Here is a 12,108-nt window from a genome sequence, read left to right as displayed (position 1 = left end):
TCCGCATGTCTGTGCCATGTCTGAAATAAAAAATGCTTGTTATCATTTCCCTCATGAGGAGATGCATAAGCTGTTGTCTGTTGGAAGCTTGTTCAACTCCTCATAGAAGGAGATAAAGTTCTGAGATGATGGAGATGTAAACTAACAGGAAACAAGATGTGTACTTCCTGGCCTATGCATTGCTTTCCTTTGCATTGCTTTCATGCCTGAAGTGGCTTTTTATTTTATTTTTTAATCTTTTATTAATTAAAACAAATAGGTCCCATCTTTCTGCCCCATCGTGCCCCCAAGACAGTGAACAAGAACAAATTGACAATACACTATCAAAATGAGAAGAACAGAACCACTGAGATGTAGGCCTATGTTTCTCCTTCACAGGGAGGAAAGCCAAAATGAAAGCTCAAAAATAAGGGATATTCAACAATGCTTAGTGAGTTGGTGCTTCGTGTGGGGATTATTTCTTTTTACAAATGTCAGGTGTGCTGTTTCTGTGTGTACTGGACATACACAAACCTCACAGGATCCATGTCAATCACTGCGCTGCCCAGTGCAGATTAGAGACTACCAGGATCAGTCCAGTTGTCTGAAGCACCAAAAAAAGCACCCAAGGGGAAAAAAACACCCAACCCCAAACAACTGTTGGTAGCACAAAATCCCAATTCTGGCTGATTCCTCTTTCTTGGTGTACTTTTTTCCTATCTACTTCTATTTTACCACTGAAATGCAAAGTCCCTTGGGGAAGCTGTTGCATAAGTGTTGTGGGGCTAGATCAGTACATCTTGAAATGTGGAATGCATTTCAGAAGGCTTTTCCATTCAGAAATAAAGGACATGTCTGAAAATAAGAGATATCTGAGAACCCTGTTCTATATTTCTATCTCTCCAAATGCACATTGATTCTATCAGCAGTCCTTCAGGAGCCAGATCAGGTGATGGAAATGTAGCAGAATAACGATACAGAGTAAATGGCAGTATGTTAAATTTGTTGCAACAGCAAGAAGACACCAAGAGCTGTGGCACTTTAGGAGACAAAGGCTGCTTTCACAATTAGACTTTCAGTGAGCCTTTCAATTCACCTCTCATGCTATCAGTACAAAATGTGTATGTTAGGTAATCAGCAGTGACCCAAAACCTCAGAGTACCAGAGACCCACATGCCTTCTTTCTTTGGTGGCAGTGGTGGTGGTGCTGACAGCTGCCATCACTTCATTACCTCTGCCCAACATGTGGACAAACAAAAACTCCCACCAGCCTGGTAGGCACCCTCCAACCATTCTCATATATGTCACTGCTGAGCTAATAATGGAAGGGAGAGGAAGCAGAAGAGGAAATGGTAAAAGGGCAGAAGAGTAGAGGAGGCTATCTATTGCCCTTTCCAGGAGACATTCTATAGAGCAGCTACTGTACTCTACTGTACTTTCATCATTTCCAGTGTTATCAGGGGCTGTTATCTTCCTTCCCCTTTTCATTACCAGCCCAGCAATAGTGTGGGAGGGAAATAGGAGGATGTATGCCCAGGATAGGAGGAGGTGTCACACATAAGATGTCTCCAAGTGGATATTTGCTGAGCAGTAGATGTGCCACCATTCGATAAAGAGCTGCTCCAACGGCAGTGAGGGCTATACTGGTGCCCTCAAAATCCACCATTTGAGGGAACCGCCTCACCTCGCTTTCTGGAAGGCTTGGCCCTGTTGTTCACAAGGTAAAATGTGGGGAATAAATTGAATGTACATTGTAGCCAATACAATTTGTAGCAAATACATAACAAAAATTAAACTGACTCATTACCATATCTTAAATTACTCTGATATGTGTCTCACTGTAATGTTTCCAACACTATGTCTCTATACAACCAATGCATATTGTTAGTTTCAACTATAAGGTACACACTAAACAAATCACAATTGAGAGGCTGAATATCAATGTTTTAAATCAGGCAAACTTGGCTCTCCAGCTGTGGTTGAGCTACAACTCCCATCATAACCAGCCACCGTGACTGGGGATGAAGGGAATTGTAGTTCAACCACAGCTGGAGAGCCAAGGTTGCCTATCCCTATTCTAAATACATACATACATACATACATACATATGCAAATAAATAAATAGATAAATAAATACATTAGCATCCACTGTGTTGCAATAAGCATATTTATTGTAGGCTTGAAATGAGGGTTCAATAAGTGAATAGGGAAGCAAATCTTTGGAGTTTTATTAGCACATGCCTTATTAAGTTCTGTGTAAATTAGGAAAGGCTTCCATATTAAAAGGAAATCTTCAGGATTAACAGGACGACTCATTGTTTCTTTGATTTGATGTTGATGTGAAAGATTCTTCATCATGAGGAGCTCCCACATTTTGTAAAACCATTGATAACACTAATGAGGCTTTTTAATTTATAAGATTTTTATTTATTTATAAGACTATGGCCACCTTCAGACGTACCTTCAAACCCCAGGTCCAATGGACCTGTAGTTTCCCTCGGAGTCCCCGGCACACTTCCAGACGACCATGATTTGCAGTCTCGGAGACTGAAAAGGGGGCAGAACTTATTGTGTGGCCTTCCTCCAACCCATGAAGGAAAGACACACCAGCCAATGGAATTCCAGGGTGGGGGTGTCCTCTGGTTTGGGTGAGAGGAAGCTTCTTGCACAAACCAGATGACACGATGTAGCCTCTGGACCTTCGGTTAGATAAGTGAAACTTACTTGCAACCGAGGATTCAATCGGAGCTTTAGGGGAGGAACTGGAACTGTGGTTGGGTCCGGGAACTGCAGTTTCAATAATTCCGACATCATGGAAGGCTAACCTGAGGTGAGTTTACCTCAGGTTTCTTGTGCTGTCTGGAGGCAGTCTATGAGAGGAACAATAATGAATCTCTACATCTTCACAACATAGTGGGTGGTTTGCAGACCTCCAGCAGAGCGGAACACCATCAACAGAAGCTCCTTCTGTGAGCAGAGATCTGCACTCTAAGAAGGACCTTTTCCACTTGTCCAAGGAGCCCTTGGGTGAGCACACCCTCTTTTTGCTCACAGAAAAAGTTTCTGCCAATGTGGATTGTTCCACCCAAGATCTGGATGCTGCTTCAGCAAAGTCAAATACTGTTCCATACTCTGTTCAAGTATTGAACAGAGTATTTGGGGGCAGGATCAATACATATTGGGGATATGATGACTTGTCAAGAAAAGCTTTCACATACTTTCAGTCCTATCTCTAATGTTCTGGGCAAGATTATCACAAGTCAGGGCAACAAGTGCTAAGCAAGAAGGAAGCTGTCTAGGAAGTAGCCAAAACTAGGAACTGGTCCACTGAGCTTCTGCATCAGCACCTTCCAAGCAGGAACTGAGATTTTATGTACACAATCTGGCAGTCTCACCCTTCCTGCTATAATAGAGGGTACAGTCAGAAGTACTGACTGTACTTAAGTTCAGGATTCCCCCCAGAAACTTCTCTGCAATGGGATGCCTTGTGCTGCCAGGCAAGCACAGTGGCATCAGGACTGAGCTTCTCTCTTGGCATGATGCCATCTTGCAGCCCCTGTGGTGATTGTGGGTGGGTGTGTGCAAAGTTGGTAGGTGAGTCCAGCTGGGGCACAGTGAGTCCCCCAATTTTGCAGATTCTCTGGTCAGGTTATGGTCCAGAGATGTAGTCATAGGATTTCCCTCAGGGGCCCTGCCTCCCTCTGTGCCTTGTTCATGCTGGGCCCACAGTGAGTGATGAGGTCCTCTTCTGATGAAAAGTGTTCATCTGATTCTGGTTCTGGCAGGTCCTGATATCTGCATTTTGAACTCTTGAGCAGTCCCAGGTAAGGAAAAATACCCGCTTTGGCCACAGCCCTTCCAACATAGGCCATCACTTCTCAATATGTTGTTCACAGATGAATGCATTGAAACCAATGGGACATTCTTCAAAGGAATATTTTTAGAATCAAGATCTTACCATGATGGAGGTAACCAAATATGAATGTTTAAAGAAGAGGTATGAAAAAAGATACCTATATATGGCCTTGAGAAAATGTCAGGTATGTATTAGCTGTAGTATGCCTCCAGAGAAATTTCCCTAAGGGTATCTCCCCCCTCTCCAAACAGCAAACATTTTGAGGGCCAGGCTGTGGTAAAAGTGGGACACACTCTGATTAATTGAACTATGAGGGAGAAAGTACTTTACAAAACTCCTTACTAGGCACCCTCCCAGTCCTACATTACTGGTGATTGGTAAAAGCAGCTGATGGGATTGAAATATGGTTGTTAAGCAGACCAGAAACAACATAAGGATCCTGAAGAGGGGAGGGCACACCAGCCCACAGCAGGTTGAAACAGGGTTAACCCATCAGTGAGACCCATAAGGTTTTTTAAAGATCCAGTCCCATTGGGATTTTCATCCAAAGCTATTTAAAAGGGCTACTTATTCGCAGGTATCAATTTATGATATGTGAAGATTGTAAACGTATGGCAAGATGGTAATTGATCCTGGGTGGGCGGCAGCGGCAGCATATCTATAACTGACCAAGGTGGTGAGAGGGAAATGTCTTGGGGCCCATGAGGGAGGGCTACCTACTGATTTGGAAGCTGTTCATTTTTTGCTTTCCCCCTTTCCACCTCCCTGACATTGGCGAGCTGCTGGCTTCTGATTGAAGTGTGGGGAGTGTGGGACGTTATTTGCATCGGAGTAAGAGAAAGGGCATGCCCAAAATGTTTTGTTGTTCGTCATTACCATATAAGTTCTTCTGCAGCAAAGACATGGGCAGGGAAGAAAGGAGGAGGAGGAGGTGGAGGAGGAGGAGGAGGTGGTGGTAGGAGGTTCAAGGGCCCAGAGGCCTATCTCCACTTTGTGTCCCAAGGCCCACTTTAATCATGCTATGCCCTGGTGTGTAGTTAAATTAACTCAAGAAAACATACAGAGTGAACGGCGTAACCTGCCCATCTGCAAAATCCCCTTTTCAGGATCTAATGTTTGCAAGTTAAGCCAGTTCATAATGATAATGTCACTGAGAGACATTATGCTGAGAAAAATTACTCAGATTAGTCCCACTGGAGGACAGGTTAGGTGTTGCCTAACTTCTCCTTTTAATTTGAATGAGTCTATTTTGAGTAATTTTCCTCATCAAGTCAGCCACTGTGGCCAGAAAGCTACATCAGTGATATGCTTGCTGACAAGTGAATTCACATTACAGAACAAGCATCTTTAGATTTAGATACATGGCTCTACTTCCTGCATTAAGAAGCAGGAAGAAAAGATAATCTGAAGTTTTGGGGGAAGTACTAAAAAGATAGCACGTGAGAAACATTTTTTGCAAGTCTGCGTATTAAGTAGATAAATTAGCAAGCCTCTTCTTCTTCCTTGCCTTTATCCTGACATAACCAGTAAAAACCTGATGGAGACCTTAGGGAGCGACAAGGACAATGGTCTCCTCAGTGACATCAACACATTAACCTTTTCCGATCGGGAGAAGTTTACATCACATGGACTTATGGCATTTGAAATAAATGGTAAAGTATTTTCATTATTTCATATGATTTAAAGTTGATGGAAATGACTCAACGCAAAAAATAAATAAATCTAGAGCTATATTAAAGAGTATTTTTCTTTTTAAGAAATTTATTCGAGTTTCATTGCATATGACATCCTATCTATGCACATCCTGTGAATGCTTTGCATACCTGGGAGTAAGTTCTGTTGAAAGTAGTGGAATGTATTTCTGCGTAAACATGTACAGGTCTGTGCTGGTTGCCATATTTAAGTTATTGCAATGAAAAATCTAGCAGAATGTCATGACATTTCATGACTAAGGCTGCATCCTAAATATGCTTACTGGGTAGTTAGATCTACTGAACACAATGGGACTTACTTCCAAGTAAACATGTATAATATTATGCTGCACCAGGAATTACTTTTAGTACTTGGTACTAATATATGTGTTGCACATCAGCTGATAATTCTACCATATATTAAAATAAGTGTGATTTCTCTTGCATTTTGGAATACACTGTGCCAAGGTAACTCTTCCGCCACCAGTTCGCAAACCTTTAAGAGCAGCAACTGTGTCTGCAGGTCCAGCAGAGAGAAAAGTAAAGTGTGCCGTCAAGTCGATTTCGACTCCTGGCACCCACAGAGCCCTGTGGTTTTCTTTGGTAGAACATAGGAGGGGTTTACCAATGCCTCCTCCCGTGCAGTTTGAGATGATGGCCTTTCAGCATCTTCCTATATCGCTGCTGCCCAATATAGTACCAGTGGGGATTCGAACCTGCAAACTTCTGCTTGTTAGTCAAGCATTTCTCCGCTGCTCCACTTAAGGTAGCATTAAAGAGAAAAGACTGAGGACTAATTTCATACATTTTTTAAATAGCATGATGTCAAATGAGCTGGCCTTTCAGTGAATCTTAGTGTGTTGATCCAGTCTTTTGGATTTCTCACCATATGTACATAACTTCCAACATGTCCCTATTTTCCCATTAAGGTGGGAAAATAGGGACATGTTGGCAGATATGTATTAGGGATGTGTGGAACGATTCAGGTACAAAATGATTTGTACCCAAATCTGGCCAATTCAGGTGATTTGTAGACCAAACAAATCACCCCTGTCCTCAGTTGCCCAAATTCAGGTACAAAACAAATCACCTCAGATTCAGACCCGAAAATTTCAGCGATTCGGACCTTCATTTTGTGGCCAAAGTGGGTTGGGTGGTAGTGCCCAATGGGAGGAAGCTACCACTCAGATTTCAAGGAAAATAGGACAAGGGTGACTTTTAAAGAATTTTTGAAGTTGGCGTTTCTTTAAGCTTTTTCCCATAGGGAATAATGGGGATTTCAGCAGACTTATAGCTCCACGTGGGGGGCACCAGGGTTGCTCAGAGTGGGCTGTGGTGTGAAGTGCCCAATGGGCACAATGACAAACATTGAATCCACATTCATTTTCTACCAGATAATCTACTCTCAGAACACATCAGAAACAACAAAACCCAGTGCCCCATGGGCTTGTGGGTGGTTGGCACCCTATGTGCACTACACCACCACTCACTCTGGGCCACCCTGGTGCCCACCAAGTGGAGTTATGGGGTTGCTGAAATCCCCATTATTCCCTATGGGAAAAAGCTTAAAGATGCGCCAACTTCAAACATTCTTTAAAAATGACCCCTTTGCCCAATTTCTTTGAAATTTGGGTGGTAGCTTCCACCCATTGGGCACTACCACCCACCCCACTCTTTTGCCCCTGGAACCCCTTTTTGCCCCAAATAGATCTGGATTCAGAACATTCAGGTACAAATAGAATGTGAGGTGATTTGCGGGGGGGGATATTCAGACACAAAACAAACTGGGGGTGATTTGATTTGTGTACAAATAGAAATGAAAAAATAGATTCATGCACACCCCTAGTATGTATGTACAGATCCCTTTTAACCCAGTATGAGATGATTCGAGCTATCCTGACTCCTGCTGTGACCTGTGTTGGAACAGTCACGCAAGAGCTTTTTAAATTTATTTTAACCACGGGTTTACTGCAAGGCTTACTGTGAGTTTGAAGTTGCCAAACACACACACACACACACCATGCAAAAAGTAGATTTTTTTAGCCTGGATATAAATCAGGCTACACGCTAAAGTGCAATGAAAAGCCCTAATTATGTGTGAAGTCCTCCCTGATAGCTTGCAGGGACTTGGGGGTAAATCTGGCTGATATGTGAATACACACCCTCCAGTTCAGAGGAGATACAAACTAAAAGCCCCGTGTGAAAAAGCTCCCAATTAGCAAAATGGTGCTAAAAAGCATATATCTGCCTGGCTCTCCTCGTTAAAAAAAAAGAAAATGTACGGTGTGAAGTAGAAGCACAGATGCTGTGAAATGTGTGATGGCTGCAAATCCTGGGCAAAAATATTTGGGAATAAACATCAATTGCTGACATGATGTGCAGCATCTTGCACACCACACTAGGGCTGCTGTGAATGCACAAGGCAACCCCAATGCTGTAAAGGATGTCAGAGTCGCACAATTGGTGCTGCTGCACTTACTCCCAGTGAGACGAATGGGAGTTACTGAGGTAGTGCTGACTGCACAACTACTTATTCTCAACAGCATTCAGGATACCTTATGTGTCCGCAGCAGCACAGCAGGGCCTCTGAGAGATTTCCCTGATTGCCAGGAAATCTAGGACCAACAAATGGAAGAACTTTTTCACATAATCAACTTGTGGAATTCTCTGCCACAAGATGTAGTGACAGCCAACAACCTGGATGGCTTTAAGAGAGGTTTGGATAACTTCATGGAGGAGAGGCCTATCAACGGCTACTAGTCAGAGGGCTATAGGCCACCTCCAGCCTCAACGGCAGGATAGATGAAGGGAGTAACAGCAGGAGAGAGGGCATGTTCTCAGCTCCTTCCTGTGGCTTCCAACGGCATCTGGTGGGCCACTGTGTGAAACAGGATGCTGGTCTAGATGGGCCTTGGGCCTGATCCAGCAGGGCTGTTCTTATTCTCTTATGTTCTTATGAATTTTATCAGGGGGTACAAAGCTTCTTTTGGGCCCCCTTCCCTTCTCCATTAATCATCCTGTTTTTATCCACTACGGTTTTATGCCATGAGCTGTGGCCTGTAAGGCCAAAAAGGGTATGGAAGATGAGAGGGGGTGGAATGGAGCGCTCTGTTGATTTTCTGCATATGCTCCTATACTCCCTCCATGATAAATATAAATAAAATAAAATAAAAGAGAATCAGAAAGAAGAAAGCACATTTGATTTGAAAATCTTTGTTTATGCTGCAATACAGATCATATCATCAGAAGACATAATTATTAGTAAAAAGTTTTTTTTTTAAAGGTAGATAGGCTTTGTATTTACTTTTTTTAAAAAAAGAGCTTTCCTGGCCTATAAAAAAAATTTCAAATCACAGCATGAAAATTAATTTTTCTGGCAATGTTTGATTCAATGCTTAGCCTGGCCAAATCCACAAGATGTTCCTGAGACATTGTAGACCTTAAATAATTCTTAATCAGCTTGAGTTTGCTAAATGGCCTCTCTGCAGAAGCTACTGTTGCTGGAATTGTTAATAGTATTCTTCTTCTTATATTAAGAATAATTATCTTATTATTCAAACATTTGGAAACAGGTCACCAAGTCTGTACTCTGTTAACAAGTTCAACAGATCTAATGGCTTTTACAGGGCATTTACAAAATTTGCTTTATGTACTGAAGGTAAATATTGCATTTCTTGCCCATGTGGATGTGGGGCACCACCTCATTTCTGTGCACACTGGGGAGGCTGTAACAGCTACGGCCATTGGCCAGCAGGTCATTCAGCTCTTCCACTGAAATCTGGATCAGCCAATGGCTTATCAGAACATACAATATGTGATGCCTGATCTTTTGAATAGGCTTAGCCAAGCTGGCGATCATAGTTATCATCATTAGGCCACAAAAGTTCTATAGATAAGCTATGAATTGATGCAATAATGTATAATATAGGTTACAGTTAATACGTTGGCTCCCGGGCCCCCTTTTGGACCCCAGGCCCAGGTACGATGTACTCCCTGCACACACACACACCCATCATAGGCCCTGCTGCACAGCACCAGGGAGACACTGCACATTATCAACCAGCACGTTTAGTTGGACTTCCTCTCGAATGAACATGTCTAAGATAAGCCTGCACAACTTCTCTGCCGAACGACATGCCTAGGAAACAGGAAATACAGTTTTATCTTGAAATAAGTAGAGGCCACATTGGACCTGGAGCTCCATGCTCCACTCCCCCTGCTCTCCCATTCAAATTTGGATGTTCAGGCGAGACTGCAGAGAGGCAAGGGAGTTGGCTGTGTGGGCTTCCTTCTTGACAGAAGGACAGCCCGCATAGCCAATTGGGCCAGGGTTGAGGGAGGGGCTTCATTCCATGGCCAGAAGCCTGTGGTTCTGAATTAGGACATACAGCAGACTGCTGGGAACCTGGGGTTATGGCAATGAAACTTAATTCAACCTGAGGGTTCATTTCAATCCTGAACCCTCAATTTCATCACCGCACCTAACTGCATTTCCCTGCATTCGGACGTAACATCCATGGAACCACAGGCCTATTCAGCTGCTGTTCCGTGTTACATGTGAATGCGACCAGTGTTTCCAAATACATTTAAAAAGCAGCAGATCACAGCCTGCTTACCTAACGCTCTCTAACTTTAAACCATGCAGAATGATGCTAGCCATGTTTACAAGGAGGAGAGCTCGTCTTGTGGTAGCAAGCATGATTTGTCCCCTTAGCTAAGCAGGGTCCACCCTGGTTGCATTTGAATGAGAGACTTGATGTGTGAGCACTATAAGATATTCCCCATAGGGGATTGGGCCACTCTGGGAAGAGCAGAAGGTTCCAAGTTCCCTCCCTGGCAATGGCATCTCCAAGATAGGGCCTAGAGAGATTCCTGCCTGCAACCTTGGAGAAGCTGCTGCCAGTCTGTGTAGACAATACTGAGCTAGATGGGCCAATGGTCTGACTCAGTATATGGCTGCTTCCCATGTTCCTAGGTTCCTACTCAGAAGCCACTGATTTGAATGGGAATGACTCATTATGCATACGATTGCAGCTTAATTAGTAATATGTGACACTACACATTTATCATTCAAATTGCAAGCCCAAAGGACAGAATGATATTGTTTGTTTTATTCTTTCCCCAAACTTTAGAACCAAAAGGCAAGAGAAGGACCTCCAAATGCTGCATTTGGACCATACTTATAATGTACCAGTTTGTGCTCACTGCAGGCTTTGCACTGTTGGCCTATGAAGGTAATTGATCTTAAATGTTTTTTACTGCCCTGAACCTAAAAGCAAAAGACATTGCATCAATAAACTTGCAAATATCTTACCCTGTAATTGGCTAAGTGAAGACACTTGCTGGGGCAGCAGGTGCTGGGAACAGGCACATCCCACCACTAGGATGAGATACTGGATTTGGGGGAAAGGAATGAGCTAAAAGATGAGAAAATTTTATCTTGGGTATTCTCAGTAGATAAATTTTGCTTTCAGCTGTTTAACCAATTCCTGCACTTCAGGTCCTGAGCAAATATTTAAAATGTTGTGGGGTTTTTTGTTTTTTTTTCCCGGCGGGGGGTATATTTCCATGTCTCAGAAAGGATTACAACAATATAAACACTTACACATGTCCAAAAGAAACCCCTGTACATTACAACTCTAATAAAGTTTCAAACATATGCAGACCTTACTAATGGGTATGTGAAAAATAAAAGCAAAGGATACTCCATTCACTGAGTAGAATTCTCAGCATATGTATAAATAATCCCCAGACCTTTTGCCTCATAAACCGTTTTCCAGATGCCCTCACATCCAGCCACATGCTAGACATATCTGTCATTTTAAGGGCCCTAATGACAGCCTCAGTAGATCTTTAAAATGCTTCTGATCTTGCAGGATGTTAATGACTTTTTTAAAAACACAAAATTATTTTGCTGTTTTGAAATGCTAATTAGCAGAAATGCTAATTAGAAATAGTGTGTGTGTGTGTGTGTGTGAGAGAGAGAGAGAGAGAGAGAGAGAGAGAGAGAGCAAACACACATGTATTGGTTTTCAGTTAGTGGATCACAGCCCACTACTGGGTCACAGTAGCTGTACCACCACTTTCTTTTCATGATACATGTTTTTCAAAGAAGGAGAAAGATGGGGAGGCAGAAGAGGGTCATAGCAAGGGCCGGAGATGATCAGCCAGGCAGTTTTCCCATCACAAGGAAAAAGTAATGTAAAAATATTTATTTATGACCTGCAGCCTCTTAGTTATCCCCATGAGAAACAAAGCAAGTTGTTCTAGTAAGAACTAATTTCCCAACTTTCCTTTCACTATCCCTACAACTGGACTAAATTTGGTTCAAATCGAGGTCCACAAGTTAGAGCTCTTGCACCTGAAATGTTCAAGTGTCCACCATCTTGTATCGGGGAGGATGACATCATTATAAACTGCACCATTGAGGTATCCCTGTGTGTCACTCACTACAACTGTATCAAATTTGGTTCAAATTGGTTAGACAGTCCACTGCCTAACATAACCAACATGCATGTTATGTTAGACAGTCCACTGTCTAACATAACCAACATGCACCCCAATAGTTCACACGTCTGCAAT

At 42.7% G+C, this 12,108-nt stretch overlaps 1 protein-coding gene across 1 annotated transcript in view; it reads left to right on the top strand.

Moving 5' to 3' along the window:
* Positions 1-5,325: 5,325 nt before the first annotated feature.
* Positions 5,326-12,108, top strand: part of MARCO (macrophage receptor with collagenous structure) — a 44,236-nt gene continuing 37,453 nt past the window's right edge. The window contains exons 1-2 of the mRNA XM_053308962.1: positions 5,326-5,487; positions 10,659-10,760. Coding sequence (XP_053164937.1) covers positions 5,373-5,487; positions 10,659-10,760 — 217 coding nt within the window. The 5' untranslated portion in view covers positions 5,326-5,372. The remainder of the gene's footprint in view (positions 5,488-10,658; positions 10,761-12,108) is intronic.

This window comes from Hemicordylus capensis, chromosome 1 (genome assembly GCF_027244095.1).
Source record: "Hemicordylus capensis ecotype Gifberg chromosome 1, rHemCap1.1.pri, whole genome shotgun sequence".
NCBI classification, from domain to species: Eukaryota; Metazoa; Chordata; class Lepidosauria; order Squamata; family Cordylidae; genus Hemicordylus; species Hemicordylus capensis.
Note: the sequence above shows the minus strand (reverse complement) of the source record. Positions and strands in the feature narration are given on the sequence as shown.